General features: G+C 36.8%; 2 protein-coding genes across 2 annotated transcripts; both read right to left on the bottom strand.

The window, feature by feature from the left end:
* Window positions 1–10,362: 10,362 nt before the first annotated feature.
* Window positions 10,363–11,139, bottom strand: LOC132549094 (uncharacterized). Its single transcript, XM_060213010.1, has one exon. It carries the CDS (start codon window positions 11,137–11,139, stop codon window positions 10,363–10,365), a length of 777 nt encoding a protein of 258 aa, XP_060068993.1.
* A 5,011-nt stretch (window positions 11,140–16,150) lies between these two features.
* On the bottom strand, window positions 16,151–24,997 carry LOC132549091 (ankyrin repeat domain-containing protein 17-like). Its single transcript, XM_060213008.1, has 2 exons — window positions 24,899–24,997; window positions 16,151–19,887 (listed from the first exon to the last, which is right to left on the bottom strand). Exons 1-2 carry the CDS (start codon window positions 24,934–24,936, stop codon window positions 18,069–18,071), a joined length of 1,857 nt encoding a protein of 618 aa, XP_060068991.1. The 5' UTR covers window positions 24,937–24,997; the 3' UTR covers window positions 16,151–18,068.
* Window positions 24,998–25,519: the final 522 nt, after the last annotated feature.

The raw sequence follows: 25,519 nt of genomic DNA, 5'->3' as shown, positions 1-25,519 counted from the left end.
CAAATGTAAGTATGTTGAAACTTAGACTCATAAGTAAAATATCTTCGTACAACAAACTAGAATCTGGACTTGAAAGGCAATACAAACATCATAAAGCGATACGATCGAATATTTCACAAAGTCTAACCCAAAAGTGTTATAAAGACATTTTTCAAATAAGCGAAGTAATTTACCACAGTGGGGTATCGACATAAATAATTTTACACAACATTTCCAGGTTCTGGGTTGGGGTAACAACAAGAATCTTGTTAGTTCAAATGTATTAACCGAAAATGTAGAGTCTACTGTGTTCCAAGAGGTATATCAACCTCTCACAGAAGACGGAGAACATATTGCTATTCGTTAACTAAAACGGGATAAAAGTTGTAGCGAAAATTTTATCTTTAAAGAATTTTCTTTGACTTTCAGAGGAAATTCTTCTCCCATGTATCATCAAACTCTTTCCAAAAGTATCTGATTCCGATTTTTTTCCTCCTGAAATGAGTTCACGTAGTTGTACAGAACAAATTTATAAAATTGGCGATGTTATGGACACAGGTAATTACAGAGGTGTAACTCTGGTCAGTTACCTAGGTAAATTGTTCACATCTATTCTCAACAGACGTGCTTTAAAGTGAGATGAAGAAAATAACATTATTTCTTACCCTCAATTTAGTTTCAATGAGGGTTGTTCTACGGCAGATGCAATTTTCGTATTCCAGTCATTGATTGAAAGAATATTTGAAAGTATAAATCGATTGTGTTGATATTAAGTAAATGATTAAAAAGCAGTTGACCTCATCGATAGAAGTAGTCTAAGGATTAAGTTAATAAAGCATGGAATCCTGGGAAAGTTGTTGAAATCTATTATATTTCTACATGATAACGTCAAATGATATCTTAAATATCATGGTCATATTTCAAATTAATTTTCTAACATGATCGGCACTGTACTCTGTTTTTTTTTCTGGATCTTTGTTTTATTATAACTGTCATTTGTTTATTTATATATTTGTAATTTGTAATGATTCCTAATAATCCCTAAGAAAACACCTGAATGTAATCCAGTAATATAGATGTATTGTAATGTTCTTACAACGGAATAATAACATGGATTTAAACACTAATCCCCAACTCTAAGTACAACAGGACGTTATAGACATTTTACCTCCGTCATAACGATTATTGGTGACACACAGCACGTGGAATGTTCAACACCTGATTAAGTTAATTTGGTCGTACTTTGTAGGTAAGTATATCTGAGTACGTGTACATTTTAGGTGTATAAATGTCAACATGACAATAGTCTTGGAAGGTAGCATTGCTTTAAGACACTAATGTACATGTAATCGATAGGATATAGATAAATAAATTTTAGAATTATAAAAAAATGATGATAACACTAAAGCTGACAGAATGTGACATGCACACGGCTAACTTTTTACAACATATAAGTTGGACGCAAGTTTCTTTACCGATCAGATGTACAAAAAGATCATATCATCAGCAACAGGCATGTTGAAGAAAGATATCAGAAACACAGGAGATGCTAATTATATACATAAGTAGATTAATTAACACGTTTATAGTGCGTAAGATGTACGCACAAGCATCTACAAAATGTTTAAGGAGTTGAACTAGTGTAGACCCGCAATTTGAAACCTTTGTGTAATATTTCAAAAAGTTCATAATTTAAATTTTGTTTGTGAAAACATTTTGTAGCGTGTCTATTTCAGTCGATCAAAGAATTTATTTCATCATCTAAGAATATCGAATTTAGACATCGGATTTCGTCTTCGGTCTGTACTTTGTATCTAGTAGTCACATGACAATGAACTCCTTGTACGTTTTCCTTTCAATTAATTGGAAATCCGTGAAGCATAAAAGCAGAATGTATTTCATTATTACATGTAGGATGCAAACTCGGGGTTTACAACTTGAAATTTCATGATCTTTCTTCGTAGAGGTAAATTTTAACCTCTGGAGAGGAGAAAAATGCTGATAAATAAGCGATATTTGTGTATTAGAATATCTGTATTCCCGTATTTCAACATAAGACATGGTGGACAGGCTAACATTATGATATAAGCATGATGTTGTACATAAAATATTGTATGTATTCAGTCTTTTTACCAAATTACCGACTTTGATGTCGCTATAGTAATGCATTGTATTTTCTTACTTAAATAACGAGAGATAATGCAGCTACGAGTACCGACAGTAATCTACACATGACGGTTACCGACATTAATTTAAAACGATTATCGATATTAACATGTACAAATAATGGATAACTGCATTAGTAACATCAGGACATTCATGAAATGATGGCAGACTAAGCAAGTAAACAAAACGATACAGCTACCGACCGACATACCGGGCTTACCGTTGTTTATGTAATGAACTTCGCCAATAATTAACATCCCGGCATCACGGTAACCTGTTTATAACAGTAACCGGAATAAACATTGACATCCCGACATCACGGTAACCTGTTTATAACAGTAACCGGTATAAACATTGACATCCCGGCATCAAGGTGACCTGTTTATAAAAGTAACCGGTATAAACATTGACATCCCGACATTTACCTTGTTGTAACAGTAACCGGTATAAACATTGACATCCCGACAGTAACCTAGTTGTAACAGTAACCGGTATAAACATTGACATCCCGACATTTGCCTTGTTGCAACAGTAACCGGTATTAACATCGATATCCCGGCATTTACCTTGTTGTAACAGTAACCGGTATTAACATCGATATCCCGGCATTTACCTTGTTGTAACAGTAACCGGTATAAACATTGATATCCCGACATTTACCTTGTTGTAACAGTAACCGGTATTAACATTAACATCCCGACATTTACCTTGTTGTAATAGTAACCGGTATTAACATCGATATCCCGGCATTTACCTTGTTGTAACAGTAACCGGTATAAACATTGACATCCCGACATTTACCTTGTTGTAACAGTAACCGGTATAAACATTGACATCCCGACATTTACCTTGTTGTAACAGTAACCGGTATTAACATCGATATCCCGGCATTTACCTTGTTGTAACAGTAACCGGTATAAACATTGATATCCCGACATTTACCTTGTTGTAACAGTAACCGGTATTAACATTAACATCCCGACAGTAACCTAGTTGTAACAGTAACCGGTATTAACATCGATATCCCGGCATTTACCTTGTTGTAACAGTAACCGGTATCAACATTGATATCCCGACATTTACCTTGTTGTAACAGTAACCGGTATTAACATCGATATCCCGGCATTTACCTTGTTGTAACAGTAACCGGTATAAACATTGACATCCCGACATTTACCTTGTTGTAACAGTAACCGGTATTAACATCGATATCCCGGCATTTACCTTGTTGTAACAGTAACCGGTATAAACATTGACATCCCGACATTTACCTTGTTGTAACAGTAACCGGTATTAACATCGATATCCCGGCATTTACCTTGTTGTAACAGTAACCGGTATTAACATTGACATCCCGACATTTACCTTGTTGTAACAGTAACCGGTATAAACATTGACATCCCGACATTTACCTTGTTGTAACAGTACATTAACATATATCACTATTTACCTTGTTGTTGTAACATTAACATCGTATTTACCTTGTTGTATTAACATCGATATCCCGGCATTTACCTTGTTGTAACATTTATCCTTGTTGTAACAGTAACCGGTATTAACATTTACATCCCGACATTTACCTTGTTGTAACAGTAACCGGTATTAACATCGATATCCCGGCATTTACCTTGTTGTAACAGTAACCGGTATCAACATTGATATCCCGACATTTACCTTGTTGTAACAGTAACCGGTATTAACATCGATATCCCGGCATTTACCTTGTTGTAACAGTAACCGGTATTAACATCGATATCCCGGCATTTACCTTGTTGTAACAGTAACCGGTATTAACATTGACATCCCGACATTTACCTTGTTGTAACAGTAACCGGTATTAACATCGATATCACGGTATTTACCTTGTTGTAACAGTAACCGGTATTAACATCGATATCCCGGCATTTACCTTGTTGTAACAGTAACCGGTATAAACATTGATATCCCGACATTTACCTTGTTGTAACAGTAACCGGTATTAACATTAACATCCCGACAGTAACCTGCATGTAACAGTAACCGATGTCAACGTGGACGTTCTGTCATTAACTTGCATGTATCAGTAACCATATCAACGTGAACGTTCTGTCATTAACCTGCATGTAACAGTTACCGTATCAACGTGAACGTTCTGTCATTAACCTGCATGTAACAGTTACCGATATCAACGTGGACGTCCTGTCATTAACCTGTAACCGTATCAACGTGAACGTTCTGTCATTAACCTGCATGTAACAGTAACCATATCAACGTGAACGTTCTGTCATTAACCTGTAACCGTATCAACGTGAACGTTCTGTCATTAACCTGCATGTAACAGTAACCGATGTCAACGTGGACGTTCTGTCATTAACCTGCATGTAACAGTAACCGATGTCAACGTGGACGTTCTGTCATTAACTTGCATGTATCAGTAACCATATCAACGTGAACGTTCTGTCATTAACCTGCATGTAACAGTTACCGTATCAACGTGGACGTTCTGTCATTAACCTTCATGTAACAGTAACCGATGTCAACATGGACGTTCTGTCATTAACCTGCATGTAACAGTAACCGATGTCAACGTGGACGTTCTGTCATTAACTTGCATGTATCAGTAACCATATCAACGTGAACGTTCTGTCATTAACCTGTATGTAACAGTTACCGTATCAACGTGAACGTTCTGTCATTAACTTGCATGTAACAGTAACCGATTTCAACGTGGAGGTTCTGTCATTAACCTGCATGTATCAGTAACCATATCAACGTGGACGTCCTGTCATTAACCTGCATGTATCAGTAACCATATCAACGTGGACGTTCTGTCATTAACCTGCATGTAACAGTTACCGTATCAACGTGAGCGTTCTGTCATTAACCTGTAACCGTATCAACGTGAACGTTCTGTCATTAACCTGCATGTAACAGTAACCGATGTCAACGTGGACGTTCTGTCATTAACCTGTAACCGTATCAACGTGAACGTTCTGTCATTAACCTGCATGTAACAGTAACCGATGTCAACGTGGACGTTCTGTCATTAACCTGCATGTAACAGTAACCGATGTCAACGTGGACGTTCTGTCATTAACTTGCATGTATCAGTAACCATATCAACGTGAACGTTCTGTCATTAACCTGCATGTAACAGTTACCGTATAACGTGGACGTTCTGTCATTAACCTTCATGTAACAGTAACCGATGTCAACATGGACGTTCTGTCATTAACCTGCATGTAACAGTAACCGATGTCAACGTGGACGTTCTGTCATTAACTTGCATGTATCAGTAACCATATCAACGTGAACGTTCTGTCATTAACCTGTATGTAACAGTTACCGTATCAACGTGAACGTTCTGTCATTAACTTGCATGTAACAGTAACCGATTTCAACGTGGAGGTTCTGTCATTAACCTGCATGTATCAGTAACCATATCAACGTGGACGTCCTGTCATTAACCTGCATGTATCAGTAACCATATCAACGTGGACGTTCTGTCATTAACCTGCATGTAACAGTTACCGTATCAACGTGAACGTTCTGTCATTAACCTTCATGTAACAGTAACTGATGTCAACGTGGACGTTCTGTCATTAACCTGCATGTAACAGTTACCTTATCAACGTGGACGTTCTGTCATTAACCTGCATGTAACAGTTACCGATATCAACGTGAACGTTCTGTCATTAACCTGCATGTAACAGTTACCAATCAACGTGGACGTCCTGTCATTAACCTGTAACCATATCAACCTGGGCGTTCTGTCATTAACCTGCATGTATCGGTAACCAGATCAATGTGAACGTTCTGTCATTAACCTGTAACCATATCAACGTGAACGTTCAGTCATTAAACTGCATGTAACAGTAACCGATGTCAACGTGAACGTTCTGTCATTAACCTGCATGTAACAGTTACCGTATCAACGTGAACTTTCTGTCATTAACCTTCATGTAACAGTAACCGATGTCAACGTGGACGTTCTGTCATTAACCTGCATGTAACAGTAACCAAATCAACGTGAACGTTCTGTCATTAACCTGCATGTAACAGTTACCGATATCAACGTGGACGTCCTGTCATTAACCTGTAACCGTATCAACGTGAACGTTCTGTCATTAACCTGCATGTAACAGTAACCGATGTCAACGTGGACGTTCTGTCATTAACCTGCATGTAACAGTAACCGATGTCAACGTGAACGTTCTGTCATTAACCTGCATGTAACAGTTACCATATCAACGTGAACGTTCTGTCATTAACCTGTAACCATATCAACGTGAACGTTCTGTCATTAACCTGCATGTAACAGTAACCATATCAACGTGGACGTCCTGTCATTAATCTGTAACCATATCAACGTGAACGTTCTGTCATTAACCTGCATGTAACAGTAACCATATCAACGTGGACGTTCTGTCATTAACTTGCATGTATCAGTAACCATATCAACGTGAACGTTCTGTCATTAATCTGTAACCATATCAACGTGAACGTTCTGTCATTAACCTGCATGTAACAGTAACCATATCAACGTGGACGTCCTGTCATTAATCTGTAACCATATCAACGTGAACGTTCTGTCATTAACCTGCATGTAACAGTAACCATATCAACGTGGACGTTCTGTCATTAACCTGCATGTAACAGTTACCGTATCAACGTGAACGTTCTGTCATGAACCTTCATGTAACAGTAACCGATGTCAACGTGGACGTTCTGTCATTAACCTGCATGTAACAGTAACCATATCAACGTGGACGTTCTGTCATTAACCTGCATGTAACAGTTACCGTATCAACGTGAACGTTCTGTCATGAACCTTCATGTAACAGTAACCGATGTCAACGTGGACGTTTTGTCATTAACCTGCATGTAACAGTTACCGTATCAACGTGAACGTTCTGTCATGAACCTTCATGTAACAGTAACCGATGTCAACGTGGACGTTCTGTCATTAACCTGCATGTAACAGTAACCATATCCACGTGAACGTTCTGTCATTAATCTGCATGTAACAGTTACCGATATCAACGTGAACGTTCTGTCATAAACCTGCATGTAACAGTTACCATATCAACGTGGACGTCCTGTCATTAACCTGTAAACGTATCACCGTGAACATTCTGTCATTAACCTGCATGTAACAGTAACCGATGTCAACGTGGACGTTCTGTCATTAACCTGCATGTAACAGTAACCATATCCACGTGAACGTTCTATCATTAACCTGTATGTAACAGTTACCGATATCAACGTGAACGTTCTGTCATTAACCTGTATGTAACAGTTACCGTATCAACGTGGACGTTCTGTCATTAACCTGCATGTAACAGTTACCATATCAACGTGGACGTTCTGTCATTAACCTGTATGTAACAGTTACCGTATCAACGTGAACGTTCTGTCATTAACTTGCATGTAACAGTAACCGATGTCAACGTGGAGGTTCTGTCATTAACCTGCATGTATCAGTAACCATATCAACGTGAACGTTCTGTCATTAACCTACATGTATCAGTAACCATATCAACGTGAACGTTCTGTCATTAACCTGCATGTATCAGTAACCATATCAACGTGGACGTCCTGTCATTAACCTGCATGTATCAGTAACCATATCAACGTGGACGTTCTGTCATTAACCTGCATGTAACAGTTACCGTATCAACGTGAACGTTCTGTCATTAACCTGCATGTAACAGTAACCGATGTCAACGTAGAGGTTCTGTCATTAACCTGCATGTATCAGTAACCATATCAACGTGAACGTTCTGTCATTAACCTGCATGTATCAGTAACCATATCAACGTGAACGTTCTGTCATTAACCTGCATGTATCAGTAACCATATCAACGTGAACGGTCTGTCATTAACCTGCATGTATCAGTAACCATATCAACGTGAACGTTCTGTCATTAACCTGCATGTAACAGTTACCGTATCAACGTGAACGTTCTGTCATTAACCTGTAACCGTATCAACGTGAACGTTCTGTCATTAACCTGCATGTAACAGTAACCGATGTCAACGTGGACGTTCTGTCATTAACCTGCATGTAACAGTAACCGATGTCAACGTGGACGTTCTGTCATTAACTTGCATGTATCAGTAACCATATCAACGTGAACGTTCTGTCATTAACCTGCATGTAACAGTTACCGTATCAACGTGGACGTTCTGTCATTAACCTTCATGTAACAGTAACCGATGTCAACATGGACGTTCTGTCATTAACCTGCATGTAACAGTAACCGATGTCAACGTGGACGTTCTGTCATTAACCTGTAACCATATCAACGTGAACGTTCTGTCATTAACCTGTATGTAACAGTTACCGTATCAACGTGAACGTTCTGTCATTAACTTGCATGTAACAGTAACCGATGTCAACGTGGAGGTTCTGTCATTAACCTGCATGTATCAGTAACCATATCAACGTGGACGTACTGTCATTAACCTGCATGTATCAGTAACCATATCAACGTGGACGTTCTGTCATTAACCTGCATGTAACAGTTACCGTATCAACGTGAGCGTTCTGTCATTAACCTTCATGTAACAGTAACTGATGTCAACGTGGACGTTCTGTCATTAACCTGCATGTAACAGTTACCTTATCAACGTGGACGTTCTGTCATTAACCTGCATGTAACATTTACCGATATCAACGTGAACGTTCTGTCATTAACCTGCATGTAACAGTTACCATATCAACGTGGACGTCCTGTCATTAACCTGTAACCATATCAACCTGGGCGTTCTGTCATTAACCTGCATGTATCGGTAACCAGATCAATGTGAACGTTCTGTCATTAACCTGTAACCATATCAACGTGAACGTTCAGTCATTAAACTGCATGTAACAGTTACCATATCAACGTGAACGTTCTGTCATTAACCTGTAACCATATCAACGTGAACGTTCTGTCATTAAACTTCATGTAACAGTTACCGTATCAACGTGAACTTTCTGTCATTAACCTTCATGTAACAGTAACCGATGTCAACGTGGACGTTCTGTCATTAACCTGCATGTAACAGTAACCAAATCAACGTGAACGTTCTGTCATTAACCTGCATGTAACAGTTACCGATATCAACGTGGACGTCCTGTCATTAACCTGTAACCGTATCAACGTGAACGTTCTGTCATTAACCTGCATGTAACAGTAACCGATGTCAACGTGGACGTTCTGTCATTAACCTGCATGTAACAGTAACCGATGTCAACGTGGACGTTCTGTCATTAACTTGCATGTATCAGTAACCATATCAACGTGAACGTTCTGTCATTAATCTGTAACCATATCAACGTGAACGTTCTGTCATTAACCTGCATGTAACAGTAACCATATCAACGTGGACGTCCTGTCATTAATCTGTAACCATATCAACGTGAACGTTCTGTCATTAACCTGCATGTAACAGTAACCATATCAACGTGAACGTTCTGTCATTAACCTGCATGTAACAGTAACCATATTTACGTGATCATTCCTGCATTAACCTGCTAGTTACAATTACAGGTATCAACGTTAAAATTGTTTTAACTACTTTTAAAACACATATTATTACTCTCATGGGACCTTATTCTATTTAACATATTTTTACCAAAGGCATGAAAGGGAGACAACAATTGCACTAAAGCGTCTTTATCCATACTCGAAAACAGTGGAAAATATAATCTTAACAGTACACATGATATAATGACGTAGTACGAAATTGTAATACTAATAACATACATTATATAACGTCAACTCTAAACGTTGACTGATCGATTGAAGCATTCACAACTGTAATACAAAAGTTTTCAGAAAATTTCACATTTCAATGGATTCACATATAAATCATGACAAAATTCCATCAACGACATATTTCTAAACTTATTTGCGCAGATATATGCGAAGAGAGGTGAACAGCCATTTCTGTTATAAACAGTGTTCTGGCCACATCGACATCCATCTATAATGTTTTGGGGCATGGTCAGTCATAAGGAAAATTGATAACAAGATCCAAGAATATGTGACACGATAATCCTCAATGGTTGTTTGTTTTACATCGACGTCATTACCACGATAGTGTCTTGATGTATTTTATCGGTCTGTCGAGTAATGTCAAATTTCCTCCTGATTGGTGGTTGGAATGGGGTATATATAATAAAAAAACAAACTGTCAGCCATCCTCTTCATATTGTCTCTCCTTATTCACGTTTACGAGTCAGATTATTTAATGGTGACGAAAGCTACTAAATTTCCTTTTAAACTTGGCGGGGTCATATGCAAATGTACTCGACCTTCCATCCCCGAACAGGGTGGGTAGTGACATAGACTTGACCCGGTCGAAGCCTGCTCCTAGATTCGAGTTTTCGCGACTGACAACGATAGGTGGAAGTCGCAATTTTGCCTCGTTGGATCCTTTTTTGAGAGAGTATGCGTTTGGAGAGGCATGGGCACTTGCAGGGCGCATGTAATTATTGAAACTATCTAAAGCCAGAGATGTTTCGTTTTTACGCATGAGTGACGGTCGTTCTAAGATCGCATCTAAGGAAATTTTGACATCATCGTAATCCACCAGGCGACCGTCATGCTTCCCACTCTCCAGAAGTCGTTCTACTTTCCGGAGTCGTCTTTCCCTTGGATGGGAGTCCCTATGAATCTGGTCTATTTCATATTTCATAGCATCCAGGGAAACTCCGTCATAGATACCAAACTTTTTGTTTTCAGGATCTTCCTCTAGGAATACGGATTCCCGTCGCTTTTTAAGGCATTTTTGAGCGCCTCTGATGCGTAGCATTGTGTCCTTGATGGGCATGGTATTTTGCCAGGCTTTGTATTCGTAGCTCTTAGCATCTTTTTCTACTACTCTTTCATATCGTTTATATTTTCGTTTAAGTTTTTCATTAACAATTGATGTTAATTTGCGGTTACGATGAGACTGTCTCCCAGCAAGAGCTAACCTTCTGTCTCCAAGCTTCGGCAACACTTTCTGAACATCCCCGGACATGACGTCACCTTTCCAAAAATTTAAGGCTAATGCCGACTATCCACCATTACGGAACGGGAGGGACAAGTTCACATTCATATTTATTAAGTCTCTGTCTGGAAAATAAATTAAAATATAAAAAATGATAGCTTTCTTAAACGTGTTTGACAAACCAAGACCTATTACACTCGACATAATTATGTAAACCAGGAACAGAAGATCACTTAGCAATATTAATAGCTATTCGTTTCAAACAAACGCAGTACCAGTATTATCTTACCTGCTGCCGACATCAAAATATCAGGGCACTTTCCGAAATAGGAATAACCACTGCCACGATAGAGTTCAAAGTCTTAGCTGAGTTCTAAAATCCTTTTTCGGAATAGAAAAAAGAACATCTGACCCCGTGATTTGTGTATAAGCATATGAGTTAAGTGCTAGGAGATTAGATTTGGTTTAATAATGTAGTGTTACTTCAATGTAGAAATAGTTTTCTGGTGGCACCGAACTGTTTATCGGGATTATAATCATTTGTAACAGAGTGTGTTTAAAAGATTAGTATATTTCATTCAAAACAATTACATGTTGATAAAATGTATATCAATAATTATTGATCAAGTTATGTACATAAAGACAGGACTGACCGCATGCCACACATTCTTATGCATGGATTACCTCATAAACATAAAATACCGTGGCTTCAGCAAAGGAACAGAATTCACACACAAAATAGATTTCACCAAATATATAATCATGTTATCATAAATTAATATATATATATATATATATGTTTGTGTCATTATAAATTTATGTATATTATATTTGTGTCAGTGTATTTATAAATGTATGTTTGTGTCAGTATACATCTATGTACATGTGTCAGTATACATTTATGAATGTATTTACATGTATGTATTTGTGTCATTATAAATTCATGTAGATATGTTTTTTTCAATGTATTTATAAATGTATGTTTGTGTCAATATAAATTTCTGTGGACGTGCTCGTGTCAGTACACATATATGTATATGTGTTTGTGTTAATATAAATTCATGAAGATATGTTTTTGTCAGTGTATTTATGAATGTATGTTTGTGTCAGTATACATTTATTAATGTATGTTTATGTATGTATGTTTGTGTCATATATAATATATATATATATATGTGTGTGTGTGTATGTGAGGGTGTGTGTGAGGGTGTGTGTGTGTGTTTGTGTGTGTGTGTGTGTGTGTGTGTGTGTGTGTGTGTGTGTGTGTGTGTGTGTGTGTGTGTGTGTGATGTGTGTGTGTGTGTGTGTGTGTGAGAGGGTGTGTGTGTGTCAGTGTGTGTGTGAATATGTGTGTGCATGTGTGTGTGTGTGCAGTGTGTGTGTGTGTGTAGTGTGCGTGTCAACGAATGTGATCTATATTTTGTGTCAGTGATTGAATTATGGGGCTAGTCCACCCCTTCATCTAGGTTTGACTTTTCTTTCGGGTACTTGTCTCGTTTTCAATATTTAGGCCCTTAGCTTCACTAACAATGTAAAACGTGCTGGAGGGACGTTATATACAAGGCAAAGATAACAGGAACGACTAATTAAAGGCGTTTTTATGGTATTTTTTAATACTGATGCTCAAAACGATACATAAGATATAAATCAAAACTGCTTATACAAAAATCCAACCTTACACAGAGAATAAATATATATAATTAAATAAGTAACAAAATCTAACCAATTACAACATAGCTTATGTCGTCGATACCGACAACACCAGCATTACAACACTCAACTACCCAGCTTATACTACCATGTAATCGAAGAAAATCCCATCAAACTCTAAAACACAGTTACAGCTATAGGTTCTTCTATCGAAATGCGACCACCGAAAGTTATACTGTCTCATAATACTGGGTCTATCGTGATAATATTTCCAACTGAATTTAATTTCATGATAACACCGTGCTACTACGGTAGGTGAGTGTGAGGTCATTACCAATTAAGATGTTATGATATGGATGATCATATATATTATATCTTGTTTACCACTGGTATCTTACATTATATTCATCTGACCTACAATGAAATTAACGACTTTAAAACTACAGCAATAATTTTACCGAGCAACAAGCTTACTTAATTCGCATCATCTCAATGATACAACTGTGTATCATTTAAGCCCTTGTCAGCTTAGTTTCATGCGATTCAATCCTGAAACTTAAATAAATACGGACGTTATTTACATGCTTATTTACGTCACTGTTTCTACACGCCAAAGTAATATTGCTACAAGTTAACAATTAAGTACATCATATCAACACACTCCTATAGTGCATTACATATAACAAGGAAACAAAGTAGTGTGTTAGTAGAAGAACCTGCTACATCAAGTATTAAAGTTTTTAATCGACTGGTTACCAGATCAACGCTTTCGTAAAAATAAGTTCTACTTTTCCTATTTCATCATTCTATGTATAAATGTTCAAGAAGAATCTTACAGGACGAAAGATTTGTAGAGATTGTATTCGCGAATAAGTGCAAATATCAATACTGTATGTTAATATTAATCCTTTTAAGATTTAGATAAAAGTTGTTTATTTAAGTTGAAAAACCAAGAGTTGTACATTACGAACTGTTGTAATGTCGTACATCATAAAATGCAATCTGCCCTTCAGAAGACATATGCTGAGAGTTTAATTTGTCCATGTTTTTCACTCATGGTGCATTTTTTTCAAAAAAAAAAAAAAAAAAGAACACACCTCAAAATATTGATTATAGTAAATCCGACATTATCAGCAAGTACAGCTTTAAGTCGATTATTTAAGTCGTTTATGTGCTGCAAAGTCCTTTCCCAACCAGAACCTTAATGACAAGCCTAGTTCAGTAAGCTAAGAGGACAGAAAGACAAGGGCTGTCCAACTAAGCTGGTGGCTTTCTGATATTTCTTTGAATTGTTATTGTTATTAAACTACAGAAGAAGAGATCACAGAGAGATTTTGGAGTTCACTATCGTTTGATTTCAGTTTGTTCTTTGAAGTATGATCTTTTTTTATCTTATTCTCAACACTGTTTTTGCTATTCATTATATGAAAGTTAAAGATTCCCTTGCAGGTCTTGCGATACTTATCTGCAAAATCCAGGATGATCCCCACCCTTGTAAGCCATTTTGTTTTCATATAAGTCCTAAAATCAATTAGACACAAACCGGAAACCCAAAATTAAAAGGGCGCAAATAGGGCCCAATGTGGACCTACATATAAAATTTGAAAAGATCTATCCAGATTTTCCGAAGAAACAGCGATAAAAAACTTCCACTGTCGAAATCCAAAATGGTTGCCTGTCATCCTTGTTTGTTTTTCTAATCAAGCCTAAAATTAAACGGGCACGGCAAGGATACAGGCCCCAAAGAGGAATCTACACAAGAAATTTTATAAACCTCCATTCGGTACTTTTCAGGAGAGAGAGAGTTGTTTATAGACGGACGGGCCACGGATATTGGGCGATCTGATGTTAGTGGGCTAAAGCTAGGTAAACGAACTTACGCTAAATACCTTACCACGCGTCGGACAGCAGTTTTGTAATCTGACGCGTTGTTGCTGGAAGAAATTTGAACAAACTTATACAAATTCACTTATATTAAATGAGAATACCGATTTTCAAGGCATTTCGCTGTTTGGCAGCTCTTCAGAATATATTATATATCAACAGGTGTTGTATCTAATTTTGTCAAATATTTTTCGAAAAGACGGTATGTAAGGGGTCAGTTTTCACAAAAAAAAAAACCCACCATACATCATATATGCATGCATAATTTTTATCTATTTTATCCACCCCATGATTTCGCTAAAATGGATATATATTAGTGCGCCTCTACGATCGCTAGAGTATAGAAACAAGTTTCACGAGATAAAATCAATGTTGCCACATAAAAATACTTGCTTCAATTTTGAATAAAAACGCGATGATTTCTTTAAGTTATTTATTATTTTTCCCTGCCAAACACGATAACTTTTCTATAGAACTTTTCAATCATTTTACCATCAAATTAAAATCATAATAAATATAAACAACACTGCGTGCTGTGACGTTGTTAGTACAGTTTACATTTTTATTCTAATTACAACGAAAGCTGTCAAAAAAATAAAACAAAAAACAAAAAACAAAAACAAAAATACACACAAGTCCTACTTGCAGGAAAAAACTGATGTTAATCATTTAAACGTTTCAGACAAGCATCAGCGTAAGACAATGAAAATCTAGAGTGCATATTTTAGTGACAAAAATAGGGATACTGTTTTTGGCAGATTAATTCATTGTCAGATAATTACATACAATGTATATATCTGTACGCATCAAACATCTTCTAGGTTTCAAATATGTGATTTCACATCAACCATAGCTCTTCTACTTTGGAGTGGGCACAAACATAAAAACTGTTACAAGGATGAAGTGGAACCGTGTTATCAGTCTTTACAATGAAGAGGGCACACGCAACTAGCAACATTAATCAACGGATTGGCAACATACAACATAACCGTGTCAGTATCAGCGACATGATCACCGTTAATATACCGTTAGTTTAAGGAATATTCATAATACCGAGGTATTTACAAATCAACTGCTATAAAAATCATTTACCATTTAATATTCGAGTCAGTGTTTTACCCATCATGTCTGTGTAATAATAACCAGCATGAATGGCATGATACCTGGCGCAACATTTGACGATCCGGAAGTGAAATGTGATAAAATCCCAACCACTAAGTTAAGTGTACATCACGACTTTTCCATGCATTTCAATCTGTTGTTTTTTTTAATGTATTTAACCTAGCTCCAGAACAAATGTAAAGGCTTGGGACATACAAAAGTGAAAGGTATGTATGTAAGGCCATGCATTAAAGAGCCAAAATTGATGATAAACCGACACTTTCAATATCAGGAACAAGGTTAAAGTATTGTTATGTTATGTAACGTCATAATGAATTGAAAGTAACGTCTGCCATATCTAACGATGAGTTTACATGAAAGTAGAACAAATAAGGAATGCTAAGAGTTTATCTTATATATGTTGCTTTAATTAAAGTTGCATATCCTTTGCTAACTCGTAATAACAGGCAAGAAAATGTCTTAGTTAATACACTTGTTCATATTTACCGGACTGTCCGAGTCCGAATTTTTTATTGGTCCTTACTGGGTCAGTGTGAACCCGACACTCTCAGTGGTTACCGTCGAGAATGTTTGTGCCCATCACCTTCATTGGTCAACCGCAGGATAAGTTTGTGCCCAGCATCTTCATTACCGATTCGCCAATTACTGGCTATAAATAAGCATAGTTTGGAACTCATTCAGAGCTAAAACATTTCCTCAAAAATTGATAAATTTTGTCAAAAACTCTTTCTGTATCTGTACATACCCTTACATCACATATTATTACAGCATTTGTCCGGATCACCAGTTGAAAAGGTAGCAATTCTAACTTCTAATTTAATGACAAAAAAAGATCCGAACCACTTTTCAAAAATTCAGAAATCAAACCATCGCCATCATAAAAAAGTCGCTATAAGCTTAGAGAAAAATGTGTTTGTAATCCGATTGAGAACAACGGGCTATAAAGTCGGCCCGATAAGGATCCTCACAGCAGTGGCAGTGGTAATCAGATTAAGTCTATCAATCGAAATCAATCGTTTTTTTCCTGACACATTTGTTGATAAACAAATAACCATTTTAAAATCAAATAAAAATTTAAAATATTTACTTTAAAAATTTGTCTGACTACATAAAAAATAAAGTAAATCGTCATTGTATCACGGACTTAATTATATTTAACTCCGTGATTCTACATAACTAGGCTACCTACAACCATGTATTTTCTAATTGTTAATATTGGCAAATTAATTTGATACATTTGAATAACAAGCAATTAATTCAATTAAAAGATGTCGAGTAAAACAATAAATAGAAATGTTCACTAGACATTTCTGTTTATACAAAAGACATAAATAACAAAACAAAAACAAAAACAAAACAATACACAACGTTTAAATCCGTCGTAACTCCTATTGCATTCTGCGTTTTCTCTATTTGGTTCACATGACCGCATGCAATATTACCGTGAGCGTGGAAACGCAAACAATTCGACTTACATTACAATACCACTGATACTATCTGTATACTGAACATAACGTGACATGTACTCTTTATACTGATTATGATACCTAAACACGCAAGCAAGTACTGTTTCAACCAAATAGGTTCTGTTTACCTTCTGTATGAAAGTAGCTCAGTCACTTCTGTTTAATTCTCGTAGTGACATCATGTAACTGAAATTAATTTACCACTTTTGCACTTTTTATACCATGTACTGTTCGACACGTTGTATTCTATAACTGCATTTGCGGTATTACATTTGAAATAGAAAATAATGCATTTTTCTGTTCAGTCTCCACCATGTGAACCACGGTTCTCTCTTACCGTATCCAGTGACTAGTAAAACATAAATAATCGGAACAAAGAATTTGATTTATACACACTTAACTAATTCCGTGATAAATTATGCTTAAGTTAAGGCAGAAATCCAAAACTGCCTTATGATTGAAATACTTAACATAGTTTTGTTGCTAAGTATATCTGATGTACTAAACTAAAAACGAACGAAATAAAAATAGGATTACTTGAGTATCCAGTAATTAAAACGCAATAAACATAACAATCCTTTTACATATGTGTTTGCTATCTATCCGAATCATCTGTATGTTCTATGTCTTAAACACATCTGTTTAATAATAAACCATAAATACATAACAATAAGCAGTTAGCTGTATGAAAAAAAGTTTAAACAATGTACTATTGCCAATATTTACAGCACTGTCTTAACTTATAAATTCCCTCTCGCACCATAGATATTTTTTCGGTTCTAATTCATATCTATATACTCCACACATATTACAATTGTGTGCGCTTGAAATACGTTGTCATTTTGAAGATTCCGTGTCGTTTTCCATGTCAGAAAACATCAGATATCTTTTAATGCATTTCGGCACCTTGAGTGACTCAATTTTCTCTGTGATACCGGTGCCTTTTCCCAGTGTTGCGCGCACTCCCTTCCTGGCGTGTTCCATCAGTGGTCTAGGTGATGACGTCACTTCACGCACAAGCTCCAACATATTTGAATTTAGTGATGTCATCTTTTCTATTTTGGGCAAGTGTTCCTTCAGAACATTAAGGGCTTCCTCACAGTAGGCCGATACCAGCCAGTTCAGCACTCTGGCTTTCTTCTTATGTACTGAATGTTCGATGGCATTGCATGGACCACAGTAGCTACTAAGCGTTGACTGTATGTCAAATTTACAGTTAGCACCAAGTAACAGCTTCACCGACTCGTTGCTAAAGCCATCTACCGCAAACCATAGAGGAAGAGTCCCCGCATAGTCCTCCAAGTCGGGATTTGCACCATACTCCAGTAAAAGAGCAACAAGCTGCGGGCAGTTGTAAAAGACTGCCTCATTCAGTGCCGTCATACCATGAAGATCTCGAAAATTAGTATCAGATCCATTATCTAGCAGAAATTTTGCAGCCTTAATTTGCTTTCCATTTACAGCTGCTATCAAAGGTGTAACGCCATCCCGATTCTGAGCATTGATATCAAAGCCGGTGTTAAGAAGCTCTTGACAGCACTCCTGACTGCCACCTGTGGCAGCAAAGTGAAGAATAGAATTGCCGCTGCTGGGACGCTTGTTCAGATCTGCGCCGCTGTCGATCAGAAATCGCACGATTGCGGCCTGGCCTTTGATAGCTGCATTGTAAATAGGTGTACACACCAATGAATCTTGCGCATCAATATTTGAACCAGCTTTGAGCAGCGAAATACAGCATTGAAGATTTCCTCTTTCTGCCGCTAGGTGTAAAGCCGTCCTTTTATTATATGCTACCATATTCACATTACACTTTCGCTCCACTAGATAATCAACGATATGGTCATGGCCATTAAGAGATGCCATCATAAGCGGAGTAAATCGACGAATATCCGGAGCGTCGATTTCCGCTCCACCATCTAGGAGAAGTCGGCAGCAGTTCAGATCTCCGTGTTGTGCGGCGAAATGAAGTGCCGTGGCAGCACTATGGCTCATCTTGTTCACCTCACATTTGTGATTAAGAAGCAGTTTCAGAACCTCGACATATCCCTTTTCTGCGGCACAGATCAGAGGTGTGTTTCCAAATGTATCTTCCTCCTCTAGATCAGAGTTAGCATTGATAAGTAGACGACATATCTCGAGATGACCATTCTCGGTAGCACAATGGAGAGCGGTTCTCTCGTGATAACCTCGTCGCCTCACAGATGCATTCTTCTCAAGAAGGTACTTGACAATACTTATGTGGCCGTTCATAGAAGAAAGGATGAGAGGGGTGTCAGACCTGGCATTTTTAGAATTCAGATCGGCACCAGCCTCAACTAACAGTTTGCAAGATTCGTTGTAACCCTCGCTACAGGCATAGTGTAAAGGGGTGTTGGTCAGTGGTCCTCCTGGAATTGAAACGTCACAATCCCATCGAATAAGGAGATCTACTACAGCACTGTGCCCGCCGCGGGATGCAAGAGTCAGGGGAGTAAACTCATCCTCATTATGCAGATCTGGAGATATGGCTGTCTCTAAGATGGATGCAGCACAATCAACTTTACCACTACCACAACTAAAGAAGAGACAGTTCTTGAGTTCCTGTTGAGAACATGTGTTGCTCTTTAAGATATGCCGCACTGTGGACACATTGCCGTTGGCAATGGCCTCTTGGAGGCTGAAATAATAACAATGGACATATAAGTTTAAACAACATCATATCTGAAGGATTGGATTAAACAATATCATAGCTAGTAAAGACAAAGGATGAATGTAGGGACAAACACTCGTAATTATTCTTATATCCTGCTGACAGGTGACAAGTAACTCTCTTCTTAACTTATACTACTTCACTTATTTTACTATGAAGACAATGATATAACAATCATACATGCGACCTTGGGAGAGTTGTTAGTAAGAAATTAAGGACGACTTGCCTCCATGTATGTGAGGCGAATGTGTTTGGTGAATGGCTGTGTTTTTGGGAGGGTGCGATGTGTTGTGTAAGCCTCGACAGGATTAATGGTACTGAAGTTAATCATACTGAAGTTAATTATACTGCCGACGACACCCGGCAGAACGTCCCGTCCGGTTACCTTTCACTGACAACGGGCTTATCAGCAATCGTTTTATACAGGAACACAATAGTAACTACTTTTACCGCTTTTAAAACCAGTTTGTCTAGGTCTGTGAACAGAACCCATCACAGGGGCGATCACTCAACAGGTCAAACGTGAGGCAACGACGAGAAAGACGTAAGACAAAAACTTGTTTAAACACGTTTGAGAACGTCATATATAACATTGCATTTACACCTGTCAACACATTATACTGACAACACATTGCTGGACCGGTAGTCGCATTTCTTGTGTGAAGACTGGATTGAGAATGCTTACTAAATACTATTTACTCAACAAAACTTAAAAAAACAATTTCTAAAACAGACTATCACGAAACAATACCAGTAATGGAATCACATATAAGAAACATTTAAAAGAAGCTATTGTTCACTACTCACCATCTAAAACACAATTAGGTTTAATGCGCATATCCATCATCTGTATACCTTCTGGGGGGAAGGGGATGGGGAGGTTACTACGTAATAATTCTGTAAAATGTAGGTCAACACTCGATAACAACATCCCTGTATACAGTTACTGTCATTTAACATTATATACACAATAGAAGGGTCATTCTGGCCGAATGATGACATAACCCTCCAATACGTCTAGATATGTATTGGACACATTGGGATTAATCCAAATATACCTGTAACAAGTTCCGATGTCTCTGTCCGCTGCCGGCAACAGACATTTATAGTCTGGACGTACAAGTGTACGTATTGTGCAAAACTTTAAACCTTTAGTCATACATGTAAGTATATATCGACTGGAGACTGTCTGATTCCAGAACCTAAATAAACATATTGATTAATGGAAGTTGAAATGTCTGTTACATAATAACAACATGTATTTTATTGAGGTGATAATAATGTGTAATGACTTAGGCAGATATTGACAATAGACACGAGTCCACTTGTATATGCAAGTCATGTAGGTACATGGTGTTCTACTCTGTATATTACATTTGTATGTATGTATGAGTATACATATATATATGTACATATTTGAGGTCTTCTTTCATGTTGTTTGTGTGAGCCATATCAGACAACCAGATCAGACAGCTGTGTGTATTCTACTTGGCAATCCATCAAAACATTAACATGCACGGTGTTACAGTAGACAGTGAATTTAGTCATGCAGTATATATATTTATCGACCGACATTCTGTTAAAATGTGATTTTTAGCTAGTCGTATTGAAGTTTCCAGCAGCTGGTACAAGGGAGGTAACTGTAGCATAGTCTTGTACATATACATATACATGCAAGTGTTCCGACGGAAGGTGCGACCAGCATCGTTTCATTTTTATTTTCTTTTGTAAAAGTTGGATATTTCCCTTCTGTTCTCTACTTTCCATTGTGTGTGTTCTTAATTAGACGACATTCTAAAAATAATCCTTTCAAGAAATAGCGATAACAATCTTTTCACTTTTAAATCCAAGATGGCCGCCGGTCAGTCCAAAAATCAGAAGGGCACAGCTAAGGACCATTGGTCATATAAAATCTATGCAATACTTCTCAAGAAAAAAACGATTACAAAACTTTTACAATCAAAACACAAGATGGCCATATCCCGGCCATTTTGTTCTTCTGATCTACCCCAAGATCAAAACAGCACATATAGGGACCAAGAAAATCTACATATGAAATATGTGTAAAATCCGTCCAGTGCTTCTAAAGAAAGAGTGATAACAAACTTTCTTTTTCACAATCCATGATGGTCACCTGTCAGTCATTTTATTTTTCTGATCAAAAAAGGGCACAACTAGGGACGAAGGGGCACATACACATGAAATTTTCACAAAGTAATGAATTGTTTAGGATGGAATGACCAAGGACATAGAGCAATCTTAATGGTGGTGGGATTAATAAAGAAAAAAAAATCATGGCCAGTTCCCTTCCTCCACCCCTACTATCACTCCTTCTTTTTAAAACAATACAGGAAACTGAGTCGGATGTTTACCAATTTCAGAATGCAGTTTAATTCCACTTTTACATAAGGCATAAACAGATTTTGTCATACGTCCTTTCTCTTTATCTATTTTGTGTAAAATCTGCCATTATGTTTTTCTGCATTATTCAAAAGTTTTAAACAATCATCACAATTGAGAATTTTAAAATTCATTTTTGGAACATAGGGCTTATATGCTTAAGGAATAAGGTTGTTTATGGCACTCATTTAAATACATATGTAAAACACTGTTATTAAGAAATTATAAACATAATTTGAATACTTTTCAGTCATAAGTGAATTTCATTATTATGTAATGTACAGTGTACTAAGGTATAGTGAACTACTATGTAATATGTACACATTGTCATCACCAGTTGTAAAACATTCTTCCAAATATTGAAATCTATTCTAATTTTCTCAAATTTCAGGCAGTGTTTTTTCCTTATTCAATTTACTTTTCAAAACTTAATACAAAAATACAAGAAACAATTATCAACATTACCATGGTCAGTCATGATCATGCAGTACGCGATCACTTATATGATAAAAACATAAATGTTTCACTCATTTTAACACCATTATAATTCAGTGACTGTATACTCAACCCTGAATCTAGACCATAGCACTCAATACTGTCACTATTATTTGCTGTCCCAGTGAATAACTCATCATTATTTTTTAATCATTTGAAAATGGAGTATCCATGTTTTTAAAGACCAGCCATGTGATCCAAATTAATAACAGAAATTAATTTCAATTCAAACAACTATCAAGCTAATATCAATAAATTTCACATCAAAAATGCCACTATGACATGCATTCTTCAGCTAAATCACCTACAGCTTATATTAAATTTGGTATTTTGTTCTCAGGTGATTACTGTTGTAATCCCTAAAATGGTAGTCTCCAAGCTTTCACGCCTTTTCAAATCTTTCTGTTCGAGAGAAATGTTTTATGTGCATAGTTATACATAAATCTGCATGTTAACTGTATTTTAGTCCCTACCCTACTGGAAGTTTTCATCTTTATTTAATTAATCATCTTTCCTATATATAAACTATCCTTAAAGCTGTGTCTGAATTCAGAATTTAACAGACCAGTGGCAACCTATATCAATAGAATTAAAAAAAAACACATTGGTTTAAACATTAGAGTGATGATTGTTGTCTTATATGTATTTGATGAGATGAAATATATGCAGCCACATGCATTAGTTCAGGGAGATACATGTACATGTGGTTTAATTCTTTAGCAACTGGGAGGAATGTCATCAAAATTTAGCAAGGTCAAGGTCAAGAGTAAAGTATATTGTGGCCCTTGGACAGATTGACCAATAACTTGAATAACATAAATGTGATTTTACATACATTCCTTTAGGATATGGTAAATGACTGGTAGTTTAAACTAGAAAAAGAAAAGTAAATATAATATTTGCAATGTGACCATAGGCAGTTTGCTTTGAAAATTTGACAAAGGGAATATTTCACATTTATGTTACTATTTTTCTGATTATACATAGTTTCAGTCTTGGGATACAAGTACAAAATAATACATAACTAGATCCACAGACTTAGATACACCTATATCACAATCCTTGACAGATCAACCAGGTAAAATAGGATACATGATAGAGTCAACCTTAAGGTACTTGGCCAATGCCACTAAATTGAAAGGGAACATACATTTTACCCTGACTCCAAATTCAAGCTTGAGGTTCCTGTGCATGTAGTTTGAGTATGCAGGTATTGCCAGTAAAATGAAAGGAATGCATCATAACAGAAAAGTTAAGCGAAGTTATAAACGACCACGCAAGGTATAAAGACTGTATATGTACCAGTGTATATACCAGGGTACAAAAGTCAAGCTTGAGGTATACCTATGGGTTGATTATGGCTGGTACATTGAAAAGTAATATACTTTGGAATAAAATCAGCTTGAGGAAGCTGTAGATTGCCAATAACAGGGGAAAATGAACTTGGTTAATATACTGTAAGTACAGATTTAGTTCCAAGACATTCTGTCTCCTTTTATTTCACATAGGTGTTGATAAAAAACAACTTAAGGCTTTGTTGATAGAATGTCAGAAGAACTATGTACAGCTGTGGATTCAATCCTGGAATACTGATTGATTGCCTAGCATATTAAAGTAGAATCCAACTTTAGTTAATATATTATCTACAGTAACCACAATCATAGATTTGATTACCGTAATATTAATTCTTCATATACTTGATTGTATTCAGTTGAATGAGCTGTTTTTATTTTTGTGTGTAATAAATGCCCTACTCTGCACCTATCCCTCACTCTGCTCCCCTTCCCAAACAATCATTTTAGCTTATACAGTTGAATATTTTGTACCGTGCATGCTCGCGCGAGATAGCTGTTGAAACCTGACACTTCTGTGGAAAGTTAAAGTATGTTCTAAATTGAATTACTGCTTGGGAAGGGAACGACTGCAGAGATTTAGCAAACGCTAGCCAGCAGACTATCACTACACAATATACCAAATATACATGCTCAGTACTGTAACTGGTTTGACAGATCGCTCCCCTATGACAACAAATACTTCCCTGCATACAAATGAATACATGCATTATTCAAAAATATATAACAACCTGGTCATGGTTTCGTTTAGAGCATAGACTTTGCACATCCAACTCCTCTCCTCCCCTCATCCGTTCCAATCTAGCCGATACGTCAAAACATTCTCCATTTCTCTGCTGTCTGCTTCATTATGTTGTTATTGCAGTCAGAACTACTTCCGTATCACGTGAGCGGACTAAGGGGAATAACTCCAATATTTTTAATAAGATTTTTATGCTGTATTTTTTTCAACACCAACACCGTGACTCATTAAAAAATAATGTACCGGGAATGGATTTATAGCATGGCCTAGGGCTTAATATAAAATGTAATTAGATAACGCACCACTTAAAAAACGCATTGTGTTCCTGCTGAGCGTCAAATCTCATGAGCGATACAGATTAGAAAATAGAACGCAAACCGAGAGTGACTGGTAACATTGAAACGATAAAAAAAAATATGAACAGTCAATCTGTTGTTCATGATGCTGCTTGTTGGTACTTTTTGTCCAACAGTTCTTGCACCTTACAGATCTTCTCTGTGTAGATGGGCCGTCCGTATAGAATATAGAAATACAGGCATCAATACAAATTGCGCCAAATCAATAAACACACATTTTTCATACATACTTAAAATAAATAAAAGATGTGAAG

Source organism: Ylistrum balloti, unplaced genomic scaffold (genome assembly GCF_031769215.1).
Source record: "Ylistrum balloti isolate Yb309-2 unplaced genomic scaffold, AGI_CSIRO_Ybal_v1 Utg370042, whole genome shotgun sequence".
NCBI classification, from domain to species: domain Eukaryota; kingdom Metazoa; phylum Mollusca; class Bivalvia; order Pectinida; family Pectinidae; genus Ylistrum; species Ylistrum balloti.
Note: the sequence above shows the minus strand (reverse complement) of the source record. Positions and strands in the feature narration are given on the sequence as shown.

Excerpts from the sequence above, each read along its gene's own strand:
- LOC132549094 (XM_060213010.1), bottom strand. The coding sequence starts at position 11,139 with ATGTCCGGGGATGTTCAGAAAGTGTTGCCGAAGCTTGGAGACAGAAGG.
- LOC132549091 (XM_060213008.1), bottom strand. The coding sequence starts at position 24,936 with ATGTGCAAAGTCTATGCTCTAAACGAAACCATGACCAG. Across the intron at positions 19,888-24,898 it reads CTAAACGAAACCATGACCAG|CCTCCAAGAGGCCATTGCCA; the intron begins GTTGTTATATAT and ends TTATTATTTCAG.